General features: G+C 53.3%; 5 protein-coding genes across 20 annotated transcripts in view; 3 read left to right on the top strand and 2 right to left on the bottom strand.

The window, feature by feature from the left end:
* Window positions 1-8,369, top strand: part of QRICH1 (glutamine rich 1) — a 68,825-nt gene extending 60,456 nt beyond the window's left edge. For all 5 annotated transcript variants that reach the window (XM_033206798.1, XM_033206809.1, XM_033206816.1 and 2 more), the window contains 4 exons: window positions 4,843-4,951; window positions 5,298-5,449; window positions 5,785-5,875; window positions 7,422-8,369. In XM_033206798.1, coding sequence (XP_033062689.1) covers window positions 4,843-4,951; window positions 5,298-5,449; window positions 5,785-5,875; window positions 7,422-7,614 — 545 coding nt within the window. In that variant the 3' untranslated portion in view covers window positions 7,615-8,369. The remainder of the gene's footprint in view (window positions 1-4,842; window positions 4,952-5,297; window positions 5,450-5,784; window positions 5,876-7,421) is intronic.
* A 91-nt stretch (window positions 8,370-8,460) lies between these two features.
* On the top strand, window positions 8,461-14,072 carry IMPDH2 (inosine monophosphate dehydrogenase 2). 3 transcript variants are annotated; one of them, XM_033206865.1, is made up of 15 exons: window positions 8,461-8,819; window positions 9,269-9,317; window positions 9,543-9,644; window positions 9,751-9,825; window positions 10,163-10,369; window positions 11,393-11,480; window positions 11,554-11,753; window positions 11,831-11,921; window positions 12,021-12,116; window positions 12,372-12,443; window positions 13,133-13,276; window positions 13,360-13,504; window positions 13,598-13,741; window positions 13,822-13,905; window positions 13,996-14,072. In XM_033206865.1, exons 1-15 carry the CDS (start codon window positions 8,722-8,724, stop codon window positions 14,015-14,017), a joined length of 1,617 nt encoding a protein of 538 aa, XP_033062756.1. In that variant the 5' UTR covers window positions 8,461-8,721; the 3' UTR covers window positions 14,018-14,072. The 3 variants fall into 3 exon arrangements, with proteins under 3 accessions (XP_033062756.1, XP_033062764.1, XP_033062773.1); XM_033206882.1 differs by having other exon boundaries at window positions 8,672-8,819; window positions 9,310-9,317; XM_033206873.1 differs by lacking the exon at window positions 12,372-12,443 and having other exon boundaries at window positions 8,644-8,819.
* Window positions 14,073-15,071: 999 nt separating this feature from the next.
* NDUFAF3 (NADH:ubiquinone oxidoreductase complex assembly factor 3) lies at window positions 15,072-17,498 on the bottom strand. 4 transcript variants are annotated; one of them, XM_033206890.1, is made up of 5 exons: window positions 16,133-17,498; window positions 15,817-16,009; window positions 15,589-15,655; window positions 15,381-15,481; window positions 15,072-15,301 (listed from the first exon to the last, which is right to left on the bottom strand). In XM_033206890.1, exons 1-5 carry the CDS (start codon window positions 16,207-16,209, stop codon window positions 15,185-15,187), a joined length of 555 nt encoding a protein of 184 aa, XP_033062781.1. In that variant the 5' UTR covers window positions 16,210-17,498; the 3' UTR covers window positions 15,072-15,184. The 4 variants fall into 4 exon arrangements, with proteins under 4 accessions (XP_033062781.1, XP_033062799.1, XP_033062810.1 ...); XM_033206908.1 differs by having other exon boundaries at window positions 16,954-17,241; XM_033206919.1 differs by having other exon boundaries at window positions 16,463-16,946.
* A 1,683-nt stretch (window positions 17,499-19,181) lies between these two features.
* Window positions 19,182-22,847, top strand: DALRD3 (DALR anticodon binding domain containing 3). Of its 6 annotated transcripts, none has more exons than XM_033206668.1 (12): window positions 19,182-19,955; window positions 20,037-20,332; window positions 20,486-20,742; window positions 20,845-20,924; window positions 21,000-21,128; window positions 21,502-21,575; window positions 21,674-21,735; window positions 21,836-21,918; window positions 22,005-22,188; window positions 22,263-22,370; window positions 22,467-22,535; window positions 22,632-22,696. In XM_033206668.1, exons 1-12 carry the CDS (start codon window positions 19,791-19,793, stop codon window positions 22,694-22,696), a joined length of 1,572 nt encoding a protein of 523 aa, XP_033062559.1. In that variant the 5' UTR covers window positions 19,182-19,790. The 6 variants fall into 6 exon arrangements, with proteins under 6 accessions (XP_033062559.1, XP_033062537.1, XP_033062551.1 ...); XM_033206656.1 differs by having other exon boundaries at window positions 19,185-19,955; window positions 22,005-22,184; window positions 22,257-22,370; window positions 22,632-22,847; XM_033206646.1 differs by having other exon boundaries at window positions 19,184-19,955; window positions 22,005-22,370; window positions 22,632-22,847.
* Window positions 22,386-27,370, bottom strand: part of WDR6 (WD repeat domain 6) — a 9,142-nt gene continuing 4,157 nt past the window's right edge. The window contains exons 2-7 of one of the 2 annotated variants that reach the window (XR_004436064.1): window positions 24,211-26,689; window positions 24,034-24,117; window positions 23,828-23,944; window positions 23,611-23,729; window positions 22,900-23,510; window positions 22,386-22,796 (exon numbers count right to left, since the gene is read on the bottom strand). Coding sequence is in view for 1 of the 2 variants with exons in the window: in XM_033206619.1 (XP_033062510.1) it covers window positions 23,047-23,510; window positions 23,611-23,729; window positions 23,828-23,944; window positions 24,034-24,117; window positions 24,211-26,689 (3,263 nt within the window). In the remaining variant the exon portion in view is untranslated. Of the gene's footprint in view, window positions 23,511-23,610; window positions 23,730-23,827; window positions 23,945-24,033; window positions 24,118-24,210; window positions 26,690-27,370 lie in introns of both variants that reach the window. The other variant, XM_033206619.1, reaches the window with a different exon arrangement.

Genomic DNA, 27,370 nt, shown 5'->3' with positions numbered 1-27,370 from the left:
CGCACCACCACGCCCAGCTAATTTTTATATTTTTGGTAGAGACAGGGTTTCACTGGGTCAGGCTGGTATCGAACTCCTGACCTTGTGATCCATCCGCCTTGGCCTGCCAAAGTGTTGGGATTAGAGGGGTCAGCTACCATACCTGACCTTTTTCTTTTTTTCTTGAGATGGAGTCTTCTCTCTGTCGCCCAGGTTGGAGTGCAGTGGTGCAATCTCGGCTCACTGTAACCTCCCTCCTGGATTCAAGTGATTCTCCTGCCTCAGCCTCCCGAGTAGCCGGGACTACAGGTGCCTGCCACCACACCCAGCTAATTTTTATATTTTTAGTTGATACAGGGTTTCACTGTGTTGGCCATGCTGGTCGTAATCTGCCTGCCTCAGCCTCCCAAAGTACTAGGGTTACAGGTGTGAGCCACCTTGCATGGCCTTAATATTTACTGTTCATCTTATTTTTGTTTGTTTGTTTTTTTGAGACGGAGTCTCGCTCTGTAGCCCGGGCTGGAGTGCAGTGGCCGGATCTCAGCTCACTGCAAGCTCCGCCTCCCGGGTTTACCCCATTCTCCTGCCTCAGCCTCCGGAGTAGCTGGGACTACAGGCGCCCGCCACCTCGCCCGGCTAGTTTTTTGTATTTTTTAGTAGAGACGGGGTTTCACCGTGTTAGCCAGGATGGTCTCGATCTCCTGACCTCGTGATCCGCCCACCTCGGCCTCCCAAAGTACTGGGATTACAGGCTTGAGCCACCGCGCCCGGCCTACTATTCATCTTAATTTCCCCCTACCTTTTGTCTTATAGTATATTCATGGAAGAAACTAGGCTTTGAAATTGTCACACAGTCTAATTTTTGCTGATTGCTCGCTGTGGTGTAGTTTAACATGTTCTTTTTCCCCATGTATCTACAGTTGATTGGTAATTGAATATACAGATTGATTCCAGATTTTTGTTTTGTTTTGTTTTTGGCAAGATTACTTCATAGTTGGCCTTTCTTTGATCACAATACCCAAATGTCTGAATCCACTGATTCTTTATGGGTTGCAGAACAGTATTCTAATGTTATTATTACTTAATAATTACTTGGAATATAATGAAAAACTTTCCCTCGTTGTTTTTTTTTGATCTCAATTTATCACCCAGGCTGGATTGCAGTGATGGGAACACGGACGGCTCACTGTAGCCTCAACCTTCTGGGCCTGAGCAATCTTCCCACCTCAGCCCTCCATGTAGCTGGGGGCTACAGGCATGTGCCACCATGCTTAGCTAATTTTTGTATATTTTGTAGAGATGGGGTTTTGCCACGTTGCCCAGGCTGGTCTCGAACTCCTGAGCTTAGGCGATGCACACACCTCAGCCTCCCAAAGTACTGGGATTACAGGCGTGAGCCACTGTTCCTGGCCCTAACTTTCCCTCTTCAACTCTTTGGAGTCATAATGGTATAGATTGTATAGAAGAGGCAGGGTTAACAGCTTTTTTGTTTTTTCTTTTTTTCTTTGCTTAACCAGTTTTCACAAAAATGAGTTAGGTCATCAGCTTCCCTCAGTGATGTCCAATTAAGGTTTTCTTGTTTACAAGAGTCATTGTGAACTTACAGATTTAAACATACTTAATGAGATTCAGCTAATTGCAGTCATCTTTACTGATGCACAAATGTCCCATCATTGGCCATTAGGAGCCTCTTTAAATTGACCCCAAGTCCTTTTGACATGACCCTAATAGTCTTTCTTAATTTCTCACTTAACAGAATGTTTCAGTCCTGTCTTGGATATTTCTTGTTCTAATGCAGAATCCTTCAGTTCTGGAGCCTGGTTCCTTTTATTGGGGCTTGGTATTTCAGTGCCTTACTTCAGTGGGCAGAACTAGAAATTGTTTTTAAAGATAAAATACATCATTTTGGTGCTTATAGTTCAGATTCAGAATTATAAGGCTACTACCTAGGTTTTTTATCTATAGCCCCTTACTTCCATGTTAGGAGCCCTTGCCCTCAGTCAATAGAGTCTGTTTTATTTTATTTTGATTTATTTTTGTATTTTGAGACAGGGTCTTGCTGTGTTTCCCAGGCTGGAGTGCAGTGGCACAATCTTGCCTCACTGCAACCTGTACCTCCTGGGCTGAAGCGATCCTTCTACCTCTCAGCTTCCCAAGTAGCTGGGACTACAGGTGCACACCACCACACCTGGCTAGTTCTTATATTTTTTCATAGAAATGAGGTTTTGCCATGTTGCCTAGGCTGGTCTCAAATTTCTGGGTTCCAGTGATCCTCCTGCCTTAGCCTCCTAAGGTTACACCCATGAGCCACCATGCCCGGGCCATTTTACTTTTTCTTACAGGGTCTTGCTTTGTCTCCCAGGTTCAAGTACAATGTTGTGATCATAGTTCACTGCTGCCTTGCCCTATTGGGCTCGAGCTGGGACCCAGGCTCGAGCGGTTGCACTCAGCGTTTTTTTTTTTTTTTTTTTAAAGTTTTTGTATTGACGGGGTCTCCTTGTGTTGCCCAGACTGGTCTTGAACTCCTGGGTTCAAGCAGTCCTCCTACCTTGGCCTCCCAATGTGCTGAGATTATAGACATGAATAACCACCTCCAGCCAAATTTATTACAAATTGTAGAGAAGAGAATAAAATTAGGGAAGTGACATCAGAGGGAGCAAGTGGCAGAGCAAACCCAGAGAAGTGGAACATGCCAAAGTATGGCAATAATTGTTCCCAGGAGAACAGTTATTTTTTAAAAAAAAAAAAGGAAGGCCAGGCATGGTGGCTCACGCCTGTAGTCCCAGAACTTTGGTAGGCCAAGGTGGGAGAATTGCTAGAGCCCAAGAGTTGAAGACTAGCCTGGGCAACATAGCAAGACCTCATCTCCACTAAAAATCAAAAAAATTAGTCCAGTGTGATCACGCACACCTGTGATCCCAGCTACTAGGGAGGCTGAAGTGGGAGGATTCCTTGAATCCTTCTTTGCTGAGAAGGGCTGTTTTCTGCTCATCCTGGATCTTGGGGGCTTCAGATATGTCTAAGAGCAGAAAAACTTTTCCCATTGCCACTGGGTCACAAAATAGCTGAAAAGTGTACAAAAAATAGAGTCAGAACTGCCTTGAAGAGATGGAAGTGCACTACTCTAGTTAGAGAGCCAGCTTTGTTCTGGCAAGAGCACAGAACACAGAAGCGGAGTGTATTGGGCAGAATGTTCTTTTTTCTGCTTCCAGTAAGTGTCATAACACTGTGCTTGCTTGGAGAATCCCGAAACCCTACAGGAGAATACTGTTGCCTGCTGCTATTTCATAATGCACCCAGTGCACAAACATGTGCATACTGACTGACTTCAGCACATGAAGGGGCCTTGGTGGTCATGTCAAATGTTATCTTTCTTTGGTGCAGACCTGGCTGACCAGGGCTCTTGTTCAAATTATTGACCTTTGTCCATGCCTAGCTCTGGGTTCACTTATGAACTAGGGTCTTACAGTAACACCAGCTCTGTGGGGGGATCTTGTAATAGTTCAAATACTGTCATATTGGCTAGGCGTGGTGGTTCACGCCTGTATTTCTAACTGTTCAGGAAACTGGCAGGAGGAGTCTTTGAGTCCAAGAGCTCAAGGCGGCAGTTAGCCGTGATTGTGTCACTGTACTCTGGCTGGGGTGACAGAGCAAAACCTCATCTCTTTTTTTTTTTTTTTTTTTGAGACAGGATCTCATTCTGTCACCCAGGCTTAAGTACAGTGGTGCATCACGGCTAACTACAGCCTTGACCCAGGCCCAAAGAATCCTCAGCCTCCCTGGTAGCTGGGATCACAGGTGTGCACCATCACACTCGAATAATTTTTTTGATTTTTAATGGAGATGGGGTCTGGTTATGTTGCCCAGGCTGGTCTTAAACTCTTGGGCTCAAGCAGTTCTCCCACCTCAGCCTCCCAAAGTTCTGGGATTACAGGTGTGAGCCACCATGCCTGGCCTTGTAGAAGAGACCCTGTATCTTAGCAAATAATAATAATAATTTTTAAAAAATCCCCCAAAGAGTATCAGTCTCCTGTTTATCTAGAGAATGAATGACAATAGCCTTGCTTTTTTTTGTTTGTTTGTTTTTGTTTTTGTTTTTGTTTTTTTGAGACGGGAGTCAGGATCTGTCGCCCAGGCTGGAGTGCAGTGGTGCAATCTCAGCTCACTGCAAGCTCTGCTTCCAGGGTTCACACCATTCTCCTGTCTCAGCCTCCCAAGTAGCTGGGTCTACAGGAGCCCGCCACCACACCCAGCTATTTTTTGTATTTTTAGTAGAGACGGGGTTTCACCATGTTAGCCAGGATGGTCTTGATCTCCTGACCTCATGATCCACCCGCCTCGGCCTCCCAAAGTGCTGGGATTACAGGCGTGAGCCACCGCACCCGGCTGGCCTTGCATTTTAGAGACGGTTGAAATGAGAGAAGACTTGGTAAGGAAAACGGGCGTGCATGCCAGTTCTTTGGGTCCTGGACCACCTTTGAAAATATGCAAAGCTCTGTACACTCTCAGAGAAGTATGCATATATGCAGAGTTTGGTTTATAGTTTTCTGTACTTCACTGTCTCTGAGGGCAGTCTTTTTGCCCTGTGTTAGCCTTGGATTAGAGGGTAACAACAATCATGTAAGGCTGTGGTTCTCAAGTGTAGTGTTAGAAATACTCATCATCAGGTTCCACCTCAGAAACAAGTTGGGACCCAGCTCTCTGTTTTAACAAGCTTTCCAGATGATTTTTGCCACACTTTAGGGAGAGTCCCCTGATGAAAATTGTACTCCTGTGTGGTCCTTATGCTTCACACCTCCCATATTGTGCCTTTGACAGATCACCTGCTGTCCTCTTGTTGTAACAGTACTCTGTTCCTCCTAGGCTATGTCTTGCCCAGCCACGTGACTGAGGAGATGCTGTGGGAGTGCAAGCAGCTTGGGGCTCACTCCCCCTCCACCTTGCTGACCACCCTCATGTTCTTTAATACCAAGTAAGTGTTCTAGAGGCTCCACTGCTGGCATCTGTCCAGTGAAGAGTGTGGAAACTATCCAAGAGGCCTTCTGAATTCCTCTGACATATATTTGAGAAACTGGGCTACTGAAAGCCCTAACCCCACTTGGCTGCATTTTGTTTGGTAACCAGTGAGGCAGATACCCTTGCCAGACCCCTACCATCCATCTTGATGTAGCTCCTGCACTGGATACTGGTTGGGTATAAGCCTGCCCAGATCTTGGGAATGTGGGTGGTGGCTTCTCTGAAGCACCAGTGGGCAGAGGATGAGTCATGGTATCCTCCCGGCACCCCTCCCTGTGCCTTGCGTTTTACTTGTGATCCAGGTACTTCCTATTGAAGACAGTGGACCAGCACATGAAGCTGGCCTTCTCCAAGGTCTTGCGACAGACAAAGAAAAACCCCTCTAATCCCAAGGATAAAAGCACGAGTATCCGGTACTTGAAGGCCCTTGGAATACACCAGACTGGCCAGAAAGGTAGGGAAAGGAGGCAGGAATGGTAAAAACAGGTGCTACTTGTCCTGCCCTTGTGCCTGTGAGGCTAGTAATAAGTGTAAAGGTTGAGATTTGCTAGATAAAATTCACTGCCATCTCACCAGCCAAAAATTCCGAACTTTCCTCCTAGAAGCAGAGAAGCCCCAGAGAGAATAGCTGCCTCTTCCCTTAGTAGTCACTGCCCATGCCTCATACCTTTCCTCCCCAGACCCTGTATTTCCTAGTTGGGCTGGCTGAAAGCCTGAGGTTCCTGATTTGGGTCTGAGGTAAGGCAGTCTGATGCCAGGTCTGTGGTGGTGGGGATGTGTGTTTTATAGTTACAGATGACATGTATGCAGAACAGACGGAAAATCCAGAGAATCCATTGAGATGTCCCATCAAGCTCTATGATTTCTACCTCTTCAAATGGTGAGGAGGCTTTATTGTGACTGGCTGTCCATGTGTGTGCATGTGTGTTTATGTGTGTGCATGTTCACTTGTGTGATAGCTTATCACACGGGAAAGGCATTCTCTAGTCCCAAACCACATAAAAACACTTCCAGAAAGCTAAATGTAGAAGCATCCTTGCTCTGGCTTTTCAAATGTGTGTGATGTGCGTAGCACTGATAGAAAAAGGGGTACCAGGTCCCTACAGTCAACTTCCACGAAAAGGATATGAAGGTACAGAGAATCTGTCTTCATCACATATTGAGCATGGCCCTGCTTCCTGACCTTGACCTTTTGTCACTGCCACCATTAATCTAGGTGAGACTTCTCTCAGCTTTTTCTCCCTTTTGCTCATTCAGTGGTTTCTCATTACATAGTAATTCTTTTATGGCAGACAACTCCTTTCATGCACTCCCCCTTGCTAACCTCATATCTGTGGAGCTTAGTTCCCTAGCCACACTAGCTCCTCTCTACTCAAGGGCATCATATTATGCCTCTTCTCAACTTAAACACAGCTTATCAGGGAAGCATTTCCACATTCCCCACCTCTTCCCTGTGGCTGTTTCCTAGGTAGCACTTATCACTGTTTGTTATTTTGTATTTGTGTAACTTTAATTGCTACCTGTGTCCCCTCCTATCTGTAAGCTCCATGAAGTAGGAAATACTGTTGCTGCCCTTTTTTTTTTTAATATCAGCACCTGGTGCTGACCTGGCACTAGTAACCCTTAAATAAATCTTAAATGGATGGATGAATAACTATTAGAGGATACAGGATGCCAAGTACTTAATAGAGGTATAGCATGGTTAGGGGGAGGGGAGTGAACCCAAGTTAAGGGCCCCAGTGTAATGGCCATCATTAGTGGGTAGAAAACACAAATGAGGCTGGGCGCAGTGGCTGACACCTGTAATCCCAGCACTTTGGGAGGCCAAGGTGGGTGGATCACCTGAGGTCAGGAGTTCGAGACCAGCCTGGCCAACATAGCGAAACCCCATCTCTACTAAAAGTGCAAAAATCAGCTGGGCTTGGTGGCACGTGCCTATAGTCCCAGCTACTCGGGAGGCTGAGGCAGGAGAATCACTTGAACCAAGGAGGCGGAGGTTGCAGTGAGCTGAAATCACCCCCACTGCACTCCAGCCTGGAGACAAGATGCCATCTCAAAAACAAACAAAAAACACAACATGTGCAAAGACTTGGAGATAGACCCTTTGAGCAGTGAAGTTGGCTTCAAGTAAGATAAGGATGGACTCATATGAGTCCATGGGAGCCCTAGGCTGGTGCATTCAGTGATGGATCACAGCTGGTATGTGGGAAGGAGGGGCAGAAGGGAAGCAACCCAACATTTGGGGGATTTGCAGTAGTCCCAAAGGAGGACCAGGATGTAGTGTGTGGTGGCTGCATGGAATTCAGTAGCTGTGCCACAATACCTTGGGGCCTTACTGTTTGTAGACAGCATCTGTCTGGGAGGTTCAAGGTGGGAGGGTTGAAGTTGTGTTGGTGGTACCCAACTTTTATTCACATATTCTTCAGCCCCCAGAGTGTGAAAGGCCGGAATGACACCTTTTACCTGACACCTGAGCCGGTGGTGGCCCCCAACAGCCCAATCTGGTACTCAGTCCAGCCTATCAGCAGAGAGCAGATGGGACAAATGCTGACCCGGATCCTGGTGATAAGAGAAATTCAGGAGGCCATCGCAGTGGCCAATGCAAGCACTATGCACTGAGATGCCTTGGCCATAGTGCAAGAGAAAGCAGCCAGGAAAAACCAGAGAGACTTTCACACTAAAGAAGAGGCCTCCATTTTTTCTTTTTTCTTTTTTTTATTGGTGTAGTTACGAAGCCTTTCAGGCTGCTTCTGTTTAAAATGTAAAAGAAAACTTTGCCCCCTTTGCATCTTCATAAACCTGCTGCGGCAGACTCCTCAGCCAATGGTGGCTCTGGGTTTCCTTGAGATCATATGTCTAGAAAGTTGCTGACTGACTCTATTTTTGTCTGGGTCCTGGGGAAAGGGCTTGGACTGTTAAATGTGGCCCCTTTCCATCTTCAAGAGAGATGGAATTAATGATGAATGGACCCTGCAAGGGAATCTCCCCAGCTGACTTCCACTGGGCTGACAGACTTTGCTGACTACAGGGGAACGATGTTCTTTTCTTTCTTCATGCTCAAACATAAATTTAGCATCATAATGGAAGAAAAATGAGGGGAACTTCAATTATGATTTATTAAAGACAATTTCTATTACACCCTCCTTTATGACAAGTGACATTTTAGATGTTAAAGTAAAAACTTTACCATGCTTTTTTTTTTTTTTTTTTTTTTTTTTTTGGCCTAACATTGAGGCCTTAAAACCTGAGGCTCCTGTGCCTGATGGAATTCTTGTAACATACACTTGTGTATCATATAAAGATACCACTCTGTTTCTCTTAATGTATTCTTACTCTAGTTGTTTATTAAGAATGACAAGCACGTCTTTTCAACATGCTAGTGAACAACGCCTCTTTATTTTGGGGAGGAGCCCGGCGGGACAGTGGAAGTAAAGCCTTGCTTGTTAATTGAACTGGCCTGGGTCCTGCGGGGAGTGGGGTGGGACTTGAAATCAGCTCCTCAGTGATGAGGCCAGTGTGTGCTGTACGCATGCGCTGTTTCTTCAGCGCCAGCTCCGCCCCCGCCGTAGCGAAGCGGGTCTGTTCCGCCCGCGCGTACTACGACCTGACGTCAGCAACGTGCGCGGCGCAGTGACGAAGTCGGCTGGTTTATATTGGCGCGGCCCAGACGGTAGAGGTCTCTGCGGCGCGGTCCTCGGAGACACGCGGTGGTGTCCTGTGTTGACCATGGCCGACTACCTGATTAGTGGGGGCACGTCCTACGTGCCAGACGACGGACTCACAGCACAGCAGCTCTTCAACTGCGGAGACGGCCTCACCTACAAGTGCGGGCCTATGGGGCTCACCTGGGCGAAGAGAGGGGCGGCATGCTGGGTGAAAAGGCCAGATGGGGGCTTCCGTGGACCCTTATTGGGCGTGGGCGCCGGGGACAGGTTCCGGGAATTGGCCACCCACCTCCGGGGCTCACTTTGAGACATCTGGAGCGGTGCTTGGGATACGGAGAAACATCTCAATAGTGCTTGGAATTTCAGGCTGGAGACTCCATGCTCCAGACACATGGAATTGTTAGGGTGCCAGGAGCACCGATGACAGCTCCGTGGCATAAAAGGTCCCCTGTCCCCATTTCCACCTTGTACTATGTCTGTGACACACAGGCTCTGTCAGTGCCACACTCTGCTCACATGGGTTACGAGTTGATTGATATATGGGGATGGAGTCTCATGCTGCCCTATGCCTGAGAGCTTTACTCCCAACTCACTCCCTTCCCTCGCAGTGACTTTCTCATTCTCCCTGGGTACATCGACTTCACTGCAGACCAGGTGGTAAGTATGATCAGGAATTGGGTCCTGAACATCAAGGTGAGCTAAGGTGCTACTGTCACCTGGTCTCTGGGCTACCTCACCAGATTGGGCTTGGGTGTGGATTTTATGGGATCATGTTACTGGTTAGCATGCAGGTCATACAAAAGTGCCTTTTTGTGGGGGACTCAGTAACACCTTGAGGAGTAAGAGATGCTTTCCCACACTGGTTGACCTTTGTCTCCTCAGGACCTGACTTCTGCTCTGACCAAGAAAATCACTCTTAAGACCCCACTGGTTTCCTCTCCCATGGACACAGTCACAGAGGCTGGGATGGCCATAGCAATGGCGGTGAGCCCCATGGGGTGTGGGGGAAGGAGCCAGGACGCCATCGCCTTTCCCCAAAGGCATCCAGTCCTGCCTCTTGTCACTTAGTATTTCTCTTTTTATCCTGTAGCTTACAGGTGGTATTGGCTTCATCCACCACAACTGTACACCTGAATTCCAGGCCAATGAAGTTCGGAAAGTGAAGGTCAGAAAGGCAAAGATCATTAGCAAGCACTCCTGGGAATTGCACTGAGGTGGGGTGGGGTGGGAGTAGGGGTTTATTCTATTAATTTAGTATTCTTTCTTCCCACCATGGGGTTCAGTTACTGAGAAGACCCTGAGATTCTGTTTCTTAAAGCAGCAGCAATAGACCAGGTGGACTGTACCTCCAGCCTACCCATGTCTCCTCTAAGATGTGTTGGTGTGATTTGGTCTTGTGGCACTGCCAAAGGGAGCATTAAGCAGAGACCCCATGCTTCAGATCAAGAGCCTGATGAAAGTAGTTCAAAGATGCGATACCCTTTCTCACCATCCCTTTCCAGAAATACGAACAGGGATTCATCACAGACCCTGTGGTCCTCAGTCCCAAGGATCGTGTGCGGGATGTTTTTGAGGCCAAGGCCCGGCATGGTTTCTGCGGTATCCCAATCACAGACACAGGCCGGATGGGGAGCCGCTTGGTGGGCATCATCTCCTCCAGGGATATTGATTTTCTCAAAGAGGAGGAACATGACTGTTTATTGGAAGAGGTGGGTGCCACTGGCAGAGTAGATCCAAGCTCTGGCAGCCCAGGTTGAAGACAAGAGGTTTCTGTTGTCTGTATGACATCTCTGATAGCCTCTCCTCTCTAGGAAAGAGGAATGTCAGGCCAAGTTTCTGACTCCTTCATTGGGTTTCTGCATCCTTTCTGCACCAGAGGCTTTCAAACTGCCCAAATGCTTGCTAGTATTCATGCTTTGTTTTTTTAAACCCCTAAGGTAGGGGCAGTGCTTGAGGTCTGCCCTCATTTTCTTGCCATTGTTCCTGGGTGGTCCTCCTTATTCCATAGTGTAAGAGGCTGCTCCCTGTGCCATGTTGTCCTTTCTACTCATCCCTCAATACCATACTGCCTAGGAACTATTGGGATCCCTTGAGGAAGGGTGATTTGGGTTTGAATGTATGAACGTGGTGGTCCATAGAACTTCACCTCTGAATTAGGCAGTGCATGTAGAGGTGACTGGCCATAGGCCAGGCGCAGTGGCTTACCCCTGTAATCTCAGCACTTTGGGAGGCCGAGGCAGGCGAATCACGAGGTTAGGAGTTCAAGGCCAGCCTAGCCAACATGGTGAAACCCTGTCTCTACTAAAAATACAAAAAATTGGCCGGGCGCGGTGGCTCAAGCCTGTAATCCCAGCACTTTGGGAGGCCGAGGTGGGCGGATCACGAGGTCAGGAGATCGAGACCATCCTGGCTAACACGGTGAAACCCCGTCTCTACTAAAAAATACAAAAAACTAGCCGGGCGAGGTGGCGGGCGCCTGTAGTCCCAGCTACTCGGGAGGCTGAGGCAGGAGAATGGCGTAAACCCGGAAGGCGGAGCTTGCAGTGAGCTGAGATCTGGCCACTGCACTCCAGCCTGGGCGACAGAGGAAGACTCTGTCTCAAAAAAAAAAAAAAAAATTAGTTGGGTGTGGTGGCACCTGCCTGTAATCCCAGCTACTTGGGAAGGAAAGAAAAAAAGAGTTGACTGACCATAGTCGGTGACTGGCCCTTCACATCTCACCTCCCCCGTAGATAATGACAAAGAGGGAAGACTTGGTGGTAGCCCCTGCAGGCATCACACTGAAGGAGGCAAATGAAATTTTGCAGCGCAGCAAGAAGGGTAAGTCCTAGAGCTGGGAAAGGGCCTGGAACTAATGCTCAGGGTCCTGATCCATGTCCTGCCCTGACCACAGGAAAGTTGCCCATTGTAAATGAAGATGATGAGCTTGTGGCCATCATTGCCCGGACAGACCTGAAGAAGAATCGGGACTACCCACTAGCCTCCAAAGATGCCAAGAAACAGCTGCTGTGTGGGGCAGCCATTGGCACTCATGAAGATGACAAGTATAGGCTGGACTTGCTCGCCCAGGCTGGTGTGGATGTAGTGGTTTTGGTGAGCTGCTACACAGGTGGGTTGGGGCAATAGGGGCAGCTGCCACATCACAATCTGAGACTTAGTTCCTGTCCCAGGACTCTTCCCAGGGAAATTCCATCTTCCAGATCAATATGATCAAGTACATCAAAGAGAAATACCCCAATCTCCAAGTCATTGGAGGCAATGGTAAGGCAAGATTGTGCCCTGAGGGATGTGTGGTAGGAGTGGATAAGCTGGGCTCCCACCTTAACCTTCACCTGAATGTTTTCCTTTCATTCACCTTAGTGGTCACTGCTGCCCAGGCCAAGAACCTCATTGATGCAGGTGTGGATGCCCTGCGGGTGGGCATGGGAAGTGGCTCCATCTGCATTACCCAGGAAGGTAAGAATATACTTTGATAGGGCCCACAGAGACCCCAGTTTCAGGCCCCACATACGTTGGAGCCAAGCACTCTTATGGGAACAGGAGTCCTCCAATAGGGGCAATCCTGGGGCCAAACTGACCTCTTGGATGGGTGACATGGCTGGAAGCAAGACAAGGTCTCGTCATCCCTCACCTGCCACTCCCTTGCCTAGCCTGGCCTTCTTGCTCCTGCTCTGCACCTTCTCTAAACTCTGGTCTGTTTGTTTTATTTAGTGGCTCCCAAGATCCCTCCAGACATAAAGTCCCACAGCCCCAAATGCCCTTCTACTGTCACGGGTTGCTATAGTAAGTCCAGCCCGGCCCACTGGCGCGGCCCAGCTGCCCACTGCCCGGCTGCTTGGTTGACGTAGCTGTAGCTCCCGGGGTTTGTGGTGCTGATGGGTGGGCAGGGCCAACTGATTCACAGACCATGGTTTGTGGGGGGTGCTCAAGAACATAGCTCCCCTCTTCCTCCTGGGGTGCTGATAGGGCAGGACTTTCTTTCCTAGGCAGGCCCTTTCCTGCCCACATCTTCTGCAGTAGGCATGGCTCAGGGACCGACTCCTTTGTGTGGACCTTGCTCTTCCACACAACCATTGCCTGCTCCACACCACAACCTGCTCTCCCACACAACCACTGCCCTTAACCTTGCCTGAGCTGCCCACCATTCAGGAAGGGCTGGGCCTGACTTCAGTGCCTCTGGGGACTAACTGCACGGTCCGGGGCTTTCCCGGCTGCTAAGACTGCATGTGCCTGAGGCTGTCCTGGGCACTGCACACATGCACGCGCACATGGGGGTGAGTAGAGGGCAGCACAGCAGTTTGTACTATTTAAGGCACATGGGGTAGCAGCCATCCCAGACACATCTCTTCCTCATCCAAGCTGCAGTCCTGATGCAGATGCAGCCAAAAGCTCCTGGGTGTTAAATGTGGCCACAGGGTCCACTGCCTGTCCCCATTAACCCTATCCACCCATGTGTTCCTCCATCTCAACAGTGCTGGCCTGTGGGCGGCCCCAAGCAACAGCAGTGTACAAGGTGTCAGAGTATGCACGGCGCTTTGGTGTTCCAGTCATCGCTGATGGAGGAATCCAAAATGTGGGTCATATTGCGAAAGCCTTGGCCCTTGGGGCTTCCACAGGTAAGGCCCAGTACCCGTGAAGGCCAGTGGGATGTCTCCCCAGTGCTGCTTAGGCTTTAACCCAGCACTCCATCTGTCCACAGTCATGATGGGCTCTCTCCTGGCTGCCACCACTGAGGCCCCTGGTGAGTACTTCTTTTCCGATGGGATCCGGCTAAAGAAATATCGTGGTATGGGTTCTCTTGATGCCATGGACAAGCACCTCAGCAGCCAGAACAGATATTTCAGGTGGGACAGGCAAGCCAGTTACCTCACCCTAATCCTACACTGACAGTCTCATCTCTGCTGTGACGTTGCCTGTGTCTCTGCCTGTCCCTGCAGTGAAGCTGACAAAATCAAAGTGGCCCAGGGGGTGTCTGGTGCTGTGCAGGACAAAGGGTCCATCCACAAATTTGTCCCTTACCTGATTGCTGGCATCCAACACTCATGCCAGGACATTGGTGCCAAGAGCTTGACCCAAGTCCGGTGAGCTTGGGAAGCTGGGACATGGGTAGAGGCGCTGGTCCAGGGCCAGCTACCCACATTTGACCTCTGCCCCTCTTCAGAGCCATGATGTACTCTGGGGAGCTTAAGTTTGAGAAGAGAACATCCTCAGCCCAGGTGGAAGGTGGTGTCCATAGCCTCCATTCGTAAGTCACCCTGTCCTTGGTGGGGTCTCTGCCATGCCTCATGCCTCCTTTCTCCTGCCCTCACCTCACAGGTGGTCCTTCTGCCTGCAGGTATGAGAAGCGACTTTTCTGAACAGGGATCCAGCACACCTCCTCGGTTTTTTCAATAAAAGTTTAGAAAGAAAAAAGTGATGCCTGATCTTTCACCAGACAGGTGGGGCTGTGTAGCTGCCACTACCACAGATGCACACAAACACAGCACCCTCATTTCCAGGGGGAGCCTCAGGCCCTGAGATAAATGTGTTCCAGGTTCAAAAAGTTCTTCCTGAGGCTGCTCACAAAACAGCTCTGACCAGCTGTGGCTCCTGGGGTTTCAGTCTCACACTGAGCATCTGACTCTGGCTCCCGAGGGGTCAAAGGGTCAAAGAACAATCTCTGGGACTGGCATACACAGGGCATCCTGCTAGCCTATAGCTTGGCCATATAGGACCAGGTCAAGACACATAAATATTCCCTAACTTGAATCTCTCTCGGCCATGCATGTTGGCTCACACCTGTAATCCCAGCACTTTGGGAGGTGGGCATATCACTCGAGGTCAGGAGTTCGAGACCATCCCGGCCAACATGGTAAAACCCCATCTCTACTAAAAATACAAAGATTAGCTGGGCATGGTGACACAACCTGTAGTCCCAGATACTCAGGAGGCTGAGGTGGGAGAACCACTGGAACCTGGGAGGGGGAGGCTGCAGTGAGCTGAGACTGCGTGACTGCACTCCACCCTGCGAAAGAGCGAGACTCCTCTTCAAAAAAAGAAAAAAAAAAAAGCTGGGTATGGTGGTAGGGGCCTGTAATCCCAGCTACTCAGGAGGCTGAGGCAGGAGAATCACTTGAATCCTGGAGGTGGAGGTTGTAGTGGGCCAAGATCACGCCACTGCACTGCAGCCTGGGCGACAGAGCCAGACTCCATCTCAAAAAAATAAAGTCAGCTATTTTGTGAGAAAAGTCATTGAAGTCCTCTCAACTCTGCATGTGAGGAAGTAGGTCTAGAACAGGTAAACATACTACTTTCTGAAAAACTAAGGAATCCTAAGTAATCTAGATAAAAATGTGACTCCTTGGTTTCCTCACATTCCCCTCCAAGAGCCCAGTGAGACAGCTCCTGGCCAGCAACACACCTGATACAAAATGGGAGAAGTGTATAAATTATGTTGATAAGCAAGGTAAGTGCCAAAGGGTAGATAAGAGTGAAACCATTGGGAAGTCTGGCAGAGTGCAGTCAGCAGGACAGTTCATGGTGGTTCATTGAGCAGCTTGGCCCAAAGGTTTGAGTGAAGTCCCTCCTGGTGGAGGGATGAGAGCAGCTCCGGTTACTCGGCCTTCATGACACAGGAAGTTGAAGGTGGCACAGGCATTGGGCTGCAAAGAAAAGGCCAGCATCAGCCTGTCTAGCGTCAGGTCTGTGCTCCCCGCAGCATGCCCCACTCCCGGGACTCACCGTGTCCTGCACTTCCACAGCAATGCCCCGCCGCCTCATGGCTTGAAGCACCTGGGGCTGCAGCCTTTCGGTCCGGTCTCCAGTCCCCACCACAACAATCTCTAGGGGAAGGGAGAATGTGGCTAGTCTACGGTTCTGTTGAGAGGCTGGGGTGGGGTCGCCTTTTGGGGCCCAGAACACCTCTGTTCTCCCTCCCCTCCCCCAGTACCTATCCGAGGCTCCAGCATCCAGAAGAGGGAAAAGCTCTCTTCGGTGATGTCCTGGTACGATCCCACCTGTGCAGGGAGGAGGCACATTTAATACGACAAATCCACGCAGCCTCTCCCCACCTCCATCCACTACAGGAGACAGAGGAAAGCCAAGTTTGCAGGGACACAAGCAGGGTGAGGGCCTGTGACTCTGGGCCTCAGTTTCCTCACTGCGGGCCAGGACTCACGTTCCACTGCACCACCGAGTGCGGGAGCAGAGCGCAGGGCCCGAGCACGCGGTTTCCGTTTATCATGAAGCCGCGGCTGTTGTAGCTGTCGATGTACATGGCCTGAGCGGCCTCGCGTTGCAGCAGAGAGATGTGAGTCCGCTGATACAGCTCGTCATCCGCCGGCGAGAGTCGATGCCCGCGCCGCGGGGCCCTGCGGAGGAAAAGGGTCAGGGGCGTGGGGCCGGGATGCGCTGCCCGAGAGGCCGGAAGGTGCGGGGCTGGCTGTTGTCGGCCCTAGGGGAGGGATGGTCGAGGGCGCGGGGTCCAGGCTCACCAGGGAAGCTCAACGGGCGGACAGCGCAACGAGGGTCGCGCTCGATACAAGCTACGCAGCGCGAGAGCGGTGGCCATAGCTGACCTACGCGCGGCGAAATCGTCACCGGCGCCGTTAGTCACCAGGTTGGCGGGGCCCTACGGAGCCTGACCCAGCGAGGCTGCAGCGCCCCCTGCGTCCCGGAGGGCACCGCACAGCTCCGCCGGCCCAGCAGGCGAGTGTCATCTGTCCGGGGAGGCCGAGCTCCCCGACCTCCAGCGCAGCTCGTGTCAGCACCTGCCGCCTTCCCCGTCCCGGGCCCTTGCCCACAGTCCCAGGGGAGTGGAACACCTGGTAGCGTGGCCGGCCTCAGGGCGTTGCCTGGGCCGCAGCCGCGGCCTGGCCCCCGGGCTCTCAGCTATTAAGCCGCGCTCCCGGGGCGGGGCGGTCGCCCACCTAGTCGTGTCCCGAACACCTGGCCAGGCGGTAGGTGCCAGACTACTAGCCCCTAATCCCAGCCTTTGGGGCTTCGGGCACCGTGGGCGGGGCAACCGACTCAAGTTTCTCCGGCTCAGCGCCGAAGCACGCCCCGCCCTAACCGCCACCCGCGCGACCGTTGGCCTCTCCACCGCCCGCGGAGAGGGGCGTGGCCGAGCGTGGATTGGCTTCTCAGGTGCTCCAGGGGGCGTGGCCAGATGGTTTCTCCTTAAAAATGGCTCCAAGTCTGCGGGCAGCCAGAGCAAGCGGAAGGGCAAGCTGTGGTAGTGTTGGGGTGACCGTTCGGCTGGGCCAGACCAGGCCGAACCGGACCAGACTTGAAGTAGAAGCGCGTGGAGCATCACCTTGTCCTCGTTCACTCTGCTCGCGTCCTGGGAGTCCCCCGTCCCCCGTCTTGATCCAAGTCAAGGGCCTACTGGCGCGAGAGTCGCTGGCGCCCGCGCGGGGTTTGGGCATCTCGGCACGCCGGCTCTGTCGTGGCCTCAGGGGAACATTGTCGCGTTCGCTACCCGCGGGGCCGAGCGAGCGGGAAGCTCGGCACAGTCGGGGCCTGGTGGTGGGTCCCCTGGGGCCGGTCGCAATGGGTTTCCGGGGGTCCCGCTGCTGCTCCGGGGGTCCACCCTTCGGCTCCTGGTGCTCTGGGCGCTGGCAGCGTCACCGGACAAAGGCCACGAGCGCGGGGGTGCCCCAAGGCGGACGCGCGGGTTTACTTCCTCTCCGGCCCCACGGGCGCGCTTCCCTCCTGGCGGATTCCGAAGCCCGCCCCACCACCGTCACCGCACCAGTGGCCCAGGCAGGCTTCGTGGGACCAACAGGGCTAATCCTGCCCCTCGGATCTAATCCGGATCGGGACCCGGTCCCAGGGGAGGCCCCCACCTCCCCTTCTATTGTTCTGGGGCCCAGGTGAGCGTCTTGTTCCCTCTAGACTCGGTTTCACAGCCTACTCCCGGGTCTTCCTCCTGGGACTGGGGATGGGCGGGTTCTGATGTGGCCCCAGGGCGAGTGACCTGGGGGCAGGAGCTCCCCCGCCCCCCGCCAACGGCTGGACAGCGGGCAACGGAATCCCAAAAGCAGCTGTTGTCTCCAGAGCATTCCAGCTGCGCTTGGATTTCGTCCCCTGCTCTCCTGCCTGAGCAGCGCCCTGGCCCAGATGGGGTGCCCCTGACCCCCAGACATAATTTACTGAGCCGCTTGGGTCTCAGTTCCTCTCAGGTGCGCCCTCAGGCTGGAGGTGATGGGTGTAGAGGTGGGAGAGCCGACGCTGGTGGCCATCTCTGGAACCCTGGGGAGCACTGGCGAGGGAGGGTGGACCCAGGACCTCCCGGTAGGAATGCAATGGTAGTGAGTCCCCGAGGGCTGCCTCAGCCCGCATTTCGCTAAAGATAGCCCTCTACTTCCTGGGGAAAAACCACCCCAACCGTCATCGTGGATGAGAGTATCTAAAGTCCTCAGTTTGGCTGAGGGTTCCCAACCCTGCTAAGCAGTTGTCTGCAGTTATGCACCTTCAGAATGGAAAGCGCTTTGGAATGACACGATCACTCCCGTTGAGTGGGCCCCCGAGAAGCCATCGGGAATGTCGTGTCCGCCCAGGGCTCTTTCGGCGCCTCCCAGCAGGGCCTCAGCCCTGGCCCAGAAAAGGGCCTTGCCAACAAGCTTTTCCTGCCCCTGGGTTTCCCTGCTCTCCGGATTTCCCAACTCTGTACTGAGTTAGCTTCTCTATTAAAAGGAATGGGGGTGGGGTGGGGTGGGGTGGGGGGGTGAGTATGTTACAGTGAAATGAAAACATTTGGGAACCTTTGTGGGAGAAAGAAAAAGCTTTCCTATTGGTAGAGGAGCAAGATATTCCAACTGAGGCCTATTTTTCTACTTCTTATGGTCGCATTATTTGGTTGGCCTGTAAATGGCTGTTGCCTAAAACAGGAAGCGTAAGGATCCTTATTAAAGCACACCAGGTTAAAGGAGTCAGAGTCACATTAAAAGCTGGTCATTCTGGACCGGGTGCAGGGGCTCACGCCTGTAATCCTAGCACTTTGGGAGGCCGAGGCAGACGGATCACCTGAGGTCGGGAGTTCGAGGCTTGACAAACTTGGAGAAACCCTGTCTCTATTAAAAATATTAAAAATACAAAAGTAGCCGGGCGTGGTGGCACATGCCTGTAATCCCAGCTACTTGGGAGACTGAGGCAGGAGAATCACTTGAACCCGGGAGGGGGAGGTTGCAGTAAGCCAAGATCGCACCACGGCACTCCAGCCTGGGCAACAGGAGCGAAACTCCGTCTCAAAAACAAACAAACAAAAAAAGCTGGTCATTCTGGAAGGCATCATGATGGTTGTAATTTCTCAGGTATCAAGAGAAGAAAACTGGCAATTGTATCGAGTGCGCATTTATTGGGCATAAAGACGACCCGGGCTGGGCGCAGTGGCTGACGCCTGTAATCCCAGCACTTTCGGAGGCCAAGGCGGGCAGATCACGAGGTCAGGGGTTCGAGACCAGCCGGGCCAACATGGCGAAACACGTCTCTACTAAAAATACAAAAATTAGCCGGGGTGGCGGCGGGCGCCTGTAATCCCAGCTACTCGGGAGGCTGAGGCTGGAGAATCGCTTGAACCCGGGAGGCGGAGGCTGCAGTGAACCGAGATCTTGCCACTGCACTCCAAGCCTCCGTCTCAAAAACACCCATATCTCAAACGAGAAAATGCTTGCAAATAACCTGAAACCGCGGAACACTATTCTTTTTAAAACGATGTTTTAAGTAGGTCGTGAAAGTGGCCTTAATGGTATACTGCCTTATTCCAGTGACAAGTATTCAACATGTGTAAAATGGGAGAAATGAAATGTTATTAACACAAAGATGTGAGACATCGATGAGAAGAGACGGTACCCTGTCTGAGCCCCCACCGGGTCGCGAGGATCGTTTTCCTGGTTGAGACCTGGCTACAGCGAAAGAACCCTAGGCCCGGGGAGGACTCTCAGGATTTCAGATCCAGGGCCGGGCTGTGCAAGTGGACAGCGCGGAAGGGGCGCTGGGGGTGGTAGGTCCAAAGTAGCCGACACGGCTCCTGCTCACGGAATCTGTCCATTTACCGGGCCCGCCGCCGCATACCCGCCCCAGCCAGTCGGTCCTTTCCGGAAGTTCCTCCCTAAATTCTTTTTCCGGTTCCGCTTACTCCTTCCGGTCACCATGGCGACCAGGCGCCTTGGGGTCGGGGAGACGCTGGGGGCCCTCAACGCGGCCCTGGGCCCTGGCTGTACGGTATGGATCAAGGAGACGCGCGCCCGCCATCTGCGTTCCCGAGACTTTCTGGCACCGCACCGCGCGCTGCAGGCGCGCTTCGATGACGGCCAGGTGGGCGTGAGCCGGGCGAGGCCGTGCGGCCGGGAGCTAGGCCCCGTGCCGTGGCGCGCTCACACGCCCATTCTCCCGCAGGTGCCCGAGCATTTGCTCCATGTCCTCGCCTGCCTGCAGGGTCCCGGTGTGGCCCCGGTGCTGCGCTGCGCGCCGACTCCTGCGGGTCTGTCTCTCCAACTGCAGCGGCCCGCGGTCTTCGAACGCGTCCTCAGCGCCGTGGCTGCCTATGCCACGCCCGCCTCACCTGCCTTGCCGGGCCAGCGCGTCTTACTACACTGCCCAGCACTGCGCAGCTCCGCCTGCGCACTCCGCTTGAGCCAGCTGCGTACGGTGCTCGTGGCTGATCACCTGGCGCGAGCTCTGCGCGCTCACGGGTGAGCGGGGCCGCGGGGCTGGAATGGAGAAGGTGGGACTACCGGGGATCTAGAGAGCGAGCGGCGTCGCCTTTGGGGACAGCGGCTGGAGGTGGGAAGTCGTGGCGAGCTGGACCAACTGCTCAGGCTGAGGCGACCGCCCTCCCTTCCCAGGGTGTGCGTGCGCCTAGTGCCAGCTGTGCAAGATCCGCACATGCTGACCTTCCTGCAGCAACTGCGGGTGGACTGGCCCGCTGCCTCGGAGAGAGCTTCCTCCCACACCCTGAGGAGCCACGCCCTTGAAGAACTTATCTCTGCTCATGACGGGAGGACACTGTCCCCTGGCATCCTAGGCAGACTGTGTCTGAAGGAGCTGGTGGAAGAACAGGGCCGCACAGCTGGCTATGACCCCAACCTGAACAACTGTCTGGGTAGGACCTGTAGCCTAACAAGGCCAGAAAAGGCAGGAGCGGGTGGGGGTGGGGACATCTCCGCTTCTTGCCAGCCTCAGCACCTGTCTTTTCTCTTTGCAGTGACTGAGGATCTCCTGTCTGTGCTAGCTGAGCTGCAGGAGGCTCTATGGCATTGGCCAGAGGACAGCCACCCAGGCCTGGTTAGTGACTCCCAGCCCTGTAGGTTCTCCCAAACCAAGTATACTGTACTTCCAGTTATGATTGTCCTCCCTTAGGCTGGGGCCCCAGATACTGGTACAGACAGCTGCCTGGTTGTACATGTTGTTAGCTGTGAGGAGGAGTTCCAGCAACAGAAGTTGGACCTGCTTTGGCAGAAGTTGGTTGACAAGGCTCCACTCAGACAGGTGGGTTAATGATGGTGGAGCTCCCCACCACCTAACCCCCAACCCCAGAGGGCCCTTGAAAACCCACCGAGGGGCTTGTTAGCTGACAGGTCCAGAAACCAACACTTGATCTTGGGGGAGTTGCTGGACTTGAGAGGGCATGTGCAGCAGGTGCCAAAGGTCTGGGGAAGGGGGCTCTGTAGACACATCCCAAGAACACTGAAGACCAGGTTGAGAAGGCCGAACGGTGTGTAGCCTGAGGGGGCTGGGTAGAAGGAGCCACTCAACCTGGCAGTTCCAATTTGAGAGAATATGGGCTGAGTAGAGGCACCAGATTTGGGACTTCCTGGAGAATAGTGCCAACTAGGCTGAGCCCCTGCCATCTTCCTGACAGAAGCACCTGATCTGTGGCCCTGTGAAAGTAACTGGTGCACCTGGCCCTCTGATGACTGCCCCTGAGTACTACAAGTGAGTGAGGCTGGGAGGAACACCAACCTTAGCCAGGGTAGTGTGGGGGGACTCTTCATCCACGACCTTGCCCACTGGCCTCTCTCATCCAAACACAGCTTCCGGCATGCCCAGGTGTGCAAGGCCTCAGCACTGAAGCATGGTGGGGATCTGGCCCAAGGTATGCCTGGGAAACCCTGGCTATGTTCTGGGTTAGGGGCAGGTTTTTTGCATCCCTGCCTTTGCCTGCAGACTGAATGACCAATCCTATACTCCCTCAGACCCAGGCTGGACAGAGATCTTTGGTGTTCTCTCTGTGGCCACCATCAAGTTTGAGATGCTGAGCACAGCCCCACAGAGTCAGGTGAGCCTGGGATCCTGACAGGGCCAGTGTTGGGGTACCGGGTGTGGTGGCTGCCTTCTCTCTGCAGCTGTGCTCCTATTCCCCAGCTCTTCCTGGCTCTGGCTGACAACATCTCCACGAAGGGCACAAAGAGTGGCACCTTTGTCATGTATAATTGTGCCCGTCTTGCCACACTCTTTGAGAGTTACAAGTGTAGTATGGAACAAGGTCTGTACCCCACTTTTCCTCCTGTTAGCAGTCTGGACTTCTCACTACTACATGATGAGGTGAGTGTCCCTCCCAGTAGCTGGCACAAAGGAAGCCTGGACTTCCCCTCCCAGCACCTTTCTCCCCCACAGGGTGAGTGGTTGTTGCTCTTCAACAATATCCTCCCCTTTCCGGATCTGCTGAGCCAGACAGCAATGCTGGACTGCACAGCCCCAGGGCTCCACATCACTGCACACACAGAGATGGTGAGGCACAACCAGGACACTCTACACTCTATTCTTTATTCTGGCTTGGGGCACAAGAGCAAAGAGATGGGCCAGTGACTCAGTCTCTGTCTCTAGATGTGCAAGTTCCTGGTACAGCTCAGCATGGATTTCAGCTCCTACTACAACCGAGTACACATCCTAGGGGTGAGCACACAGCACAACGGGTTGGGACGTGCAGAGAGGTACAGGGTAAAGACAAAGGAAGCAGAGGATGAGACCAGTAGGCCCCTTCTCTTTCAGGAGCCTCGACCACACCGCTTTGGTCAGATGTTCGTCCGCCTGCAGCTTCTGAGGGCTGTGCGTGAGGTGCTCCATACTGGCCTGGCTATGCTGGGTCTCCCTCCACTGAGCCACATCTAAGGCCACAAAGGCTCCAATATTTGGGAATGTTCACAAAGTCATCAACTGGAAAAAAAGCAAAAACCCACGGCCAAAATAAATTGGTACTGTTACAAAGTTCTGTCTTGTCATGGGGAGTGGGGCATATTCTTGGCAGCACTCCACTCACCTTCAGCTCCCGGACCGATGTCAGGAACCCGCGGCCGCCACCTCCTCCCCTCAAGGCATGCTGAGCATGGGCACAGACAGCCCATCCCTGCTCCATGCTGTCTGTGAGCAGGCCCCATGCCCAGCACGCCGGCCACCGTGGGATACCTCAGTCATACCAGTTGTAAACCTCAAGCCCCTGACCCCCAAGGGCACAGCGGTGGCCAAACTCAGGGCTCACAGGCCAGCAGTCCATGTCAGCCACATCTGGCACATGGTACACAGTGCTATTCATGAAGGTGGGTTCACCATGCCCCAGACGCCAGAAGGTCAGCCGTTGATCAATGGAGGCTGAGACCATGATGCTTGGGCTTAGGATCTTGAGGCCTGTCACATGGGCAGCATGTGCACAGGGGACACAGTATTCCTCTAGCACACGCAGCTGGGGTACCAGCCCACCCTCTCCCACAGCCTCTTCTAGCTCTAGCATCTCCACAGCAAGCACAAAGACATGGAGGGATCCATCTTCACTGCCACTGGCCACGAGATGGTGGCCCTCACGGGTGGGCAACGTGTGCAGGCTGTTGATACCACAGCTGTGGGCCTGGAGAGTCAGAGAGGGGGTGCCAAGCCCTGAAGGAAGAGGGTAGTTGTCAGGGCCCCACCTGCCACATGTGTGAGGGCTATGTGACAGGTGAGGAGGGGTAGCCACGGTTGCACATTAGCTACTCACGGTAGGGAAGCCCAGGATCCACTGGAGGCTCCAGGACAGTGGAGCCATGGTCTAGCACAGTGGTGAGATCCCAGAAAGCCAGGTTGCCATCAGTAGCTGCGCTGCACAGGAGGAGCCTCCTGGAAGCCAGGAAAAGACAGCCTGGTCAATGACAGAGATGAAGCTCAACAGGAACCCCCACCCAGCCCATGCAGGACCATCATCCAGCCCCTCTCACCGTCTCTGGTTGGGTGCCTCATGTGTAAAGGAGTGGACCTTAAGGACACATCGCTTATGGTGGAAGGTTTCAGCAAGGAGCTGCAGAATCCGCCCGGAATCCTGCAAGAGAAAGAGCCTGGGGGGCGGGGGGTGGCCTAGCTCAGAATGCATCCTAAACAACCTTACTTCCTTTGTCTCCCGCCCCACTGGGCCCTGTGCTCTCACCTTACAGCCCCATCACTACAGGCTGCAGCCACAAGGGGGCCAAGGCTGGGCTGGTCAAGTTCACACACAGCAAGGGACATGTACCTGCAGGGACAACACGCAGCTGTCAGGTGGAGCCTGCAAGCCTGGGAGCATCTGCATGACCCATACCACACCCTGCCCAGGAGCATATATTACCTGGTCTCTGGGTCTGCCTTGACCATTCGATGCCGATTGCGTTGCCGGTCCCAATAGTCATCTAGCCGGTGGGACGAAAGGTGCATGACATGGCAGGCGAGGCGGCTTGGGGTGCTGGGGTCCGGAGTAACCATGATGCTGAAGCAGTGCATCTCAGCCCGTCCCCCCGCAGACACCACATGGGCAGTCAGGCCTGGCTGAGGATCCTGAGGGCCACCTGGGGTGCCAATGCCCCACACAGCCACAGCACGTACAGAGGAGATGTGGTTACAAACAGCTGTGAGTGCGTGGGCTGAGCCTGTGGTTGTAGGGAGTGCTAGGACACAGACAGTAGTGTCCTCACTACAGGTGATCACAATGTCAGTCAAGTCGGGTCCCTCACTGCCAGGCTCCAGGTCATCAGGCTGCATGAAGCTGGGCACTCCATATTCAGGCCCCAGGGTAATGGTGCCCACACGCTTTACACAAGTGATCTCACGGCCATGCAGACCCTCCCGGAGAATTACATGTGGCCGAGTGCAGCCACCCAGAGCCCTGTACAGCATGACATCCCCATCCTTGAGGTAAGCAAAGGCCATGGCTGCCTCAGTATCAGAGAATGCCCACGAACGGTGCCCTCCACCACAGTTGACGATGTGCAGCTTCTCATGTGACCGGGGGCTCCACACCACAAACTCATTGGCATGGAAACCCAGGATAACCATGCTCCCATCAGGCACTATACGGAGCCCAGCTAGCCAGTTCATGCCTCGACAGGACTTCTGCCTTAGGACTGGCTGGAGCTGGCCGTCTCGTACAAATAGCTGGTAGTAGGCGCCATCACGCCCTGTGGTATACACATAGCCACCATGGCATGTGACTGAGGTTACACCCTGCTTCCCATGCAGAGAGGGCAGGGTAGACACTGGGCCCAACCCAGTGAAAGCATTCCCACCCCCACTACCACTACCCACTCCAGGTGCCCCAGCACCAGCCCCAGTCTTGCCTCCCACCCCAGGGTCCTTGAGCAGACCTGGTCTGGAGGGGAACAGTAGCACAGAGCCCCGGCGGTCACCACACACCAGGAAGTCACCTGGGGGTAGGAAGGCACTGCATGTGTGCCATCTCTGCTTGCTTGGGGGCAGCAGGTACCGACAACGTTCTTTGACAAAGATGGCCTTGCCAGAGGGTGCAGCTGAGATCTCTAGGCAAGCTACTACCCCACCAGGGCCCGATGCCAGCAACAGGAGCTCCTCATAACCACGCAGGGCCCAGCTCAAGCTGTGCACCTTCCCAGGAAACAGGGTCTGGTCCACAGCAGCAGTTGGAGTGTTGATGGGGACAATCTTGACACAACCTTCCCCATTGGCCATAGCACACAATCCAAAGCCCTCAGGACCAGGAGCTGCCTCCAGCAGGCAGTAGGACTGGAAATGTTTATCCTCTAGCAGTTGCTCCCAGCACTTGACCTCGACGTCATAGAGATACAGGGCCCCTGTATCAGTCACTGCCAGCAGTCGCCAAGAGCCAGCCAGTGTCACAGCCTTGAGGGTACCTGGCCTACTACGGGACTTGAAGCAGAGAGCCGAGACCCCCAATCCCCGGTACCCACGCCTTACCAAGTGCCACAGCCGAATGCCTGAGTCATCACCCCCAGTGATCACCCAGGCCTGCCTCTCATGGGTAGCTATGGCCCGGATCCCACGTCCCTGGTGTCCCCGAAAGGCCTGGAGGATCTCACCTTCATGGCTCCACACCAAGCAGACACAGTCCTCTCCTGCACTGATAAGGTAATTCTCTAGGAGCTTGACCTGCCAAACACGGGCGCTGTGCCCAAAGCAGTGCCCAATATTCTGCACTCGACCCCCAGGCACTCGCAGGTCGCCCACCTTCCAGATACGAACGCTTCGGTCTTCTGAAGCTGTAGCCAGCAAACCCTTGCTTTCCAGGTATGACATGCTGAAGATGATGCCCACATGCCCACTGATTCGTCGGTCAGGTGCTACAGGTTTGTTGTCTGCTAAGGCAGTTGCTGGGTACCAGACCAAGAGCTGGTTGGAAACAGCACCTGCCACTATGGTCAGCTCCTTCCAGGCGTCTCCAATCAGGCAGGCTGAAGAGAGGGTGCACCTGTCTGTGCAGGGCACCTCTTGCAGGATGCACCCTACTATAGGATCATATAGCACCACTGAGTTGTGGCCCAGGGCCAAGGCTATATTTCCCTCAAGCCAGCGTGCATCCCAAATCCAGTCAGACATGTTCCACAGGCCAGAGCGCCAAAGCTCCCGGAAGTGGCCCTGTCCCCAGCTAATTTTCACAACTCGGAGTCCCTTGCTTCCAAACACAGCCACCATGGCCTCCAAGTCAAAGTCTCCATTAGGCTCTGGCCGCACCCGGAAGCCATGGATAAGATAGTGGCCAAGCAGGTTCTGTACTCGCTTTATCATCTGCAGATGTCCACCAAAGTCCAAGCTGTACACCAGAACATCGGGACCCTCACCTAGACAGAGGCAAAAAGCCATGTCAGAGCTATGTACCTAACTCTGATGACCCACAGGGAAGAGATGGGGATCAGGGAAACTTCTCGGCATGTAGCCTATGAATGCATCAGGACACACAATCCTGCAGCTTGAATCTTAGAAAATCCTTGGTTGAGAAAATCCTCGGCTGGGTGTGGTGGCTCACGCCTGTAATCCCAGCACTTTGGGAAGCCAAAGAGAGTCTCTGTCTCGAAAAAAAAAGAAAATACTTGATCTCGGCCAGGCGCGGTGGTTCACGCCTGTAATCCTAGTACTTTGGGAGGCCAAGGTGGATGAATCACCTGAGGTCAGGAGTTCAGGACCAGCCTGGCCAACAAGGTGAAACTCCTTTCTATTAAAAATACAAAAATTAGCCAGGTGTGGTGGCAGGTGCCTGTAATCCCAGCTACTCGGGAGGCTGAGGCAGGAGAATCACTTGAACCCAGCAGGTGGAGGCTGCAGTGAGTTGAGATCGTACCACTTCACTCAGCCTGGGCGAAAGAGCGAAACTCCATCTCAAAAAAAAAAGAAAAAAGAAAAAAGAAAATCCTTGGTCTCAGCTTCAGCTGGACTTTGAGTGCTGACTTTGTGCTTCCCTCATCAGTCACTCTTTTTTTGTTTTGAGACAGAGTCTCACTCTGTCGCTGAGGCTGGAGTGCAGT

This window comes from Trachypithecus francoisi, unplaced genomic scaffold, assembly GCF_009764315.1.
Source record: "Trachypithecus francoisi isolate TF-2019V2 unplaced genomic scaffold, Tfra_2.0 Lachesis_group0, whole genome shotgun sequence".
NCBI classification, from domain to species: Eukaryota; Metazoa; Chordata; class Mammalia; order Primates; family Cercopithecidae; genus Trachypithecus; species Trachypithecus francoisi.
The sequence above is the reverse complement of the archived record's forward strand: the minus strand, read 5'-3'. Positions and strand labels throughout refer to the sequence as shown.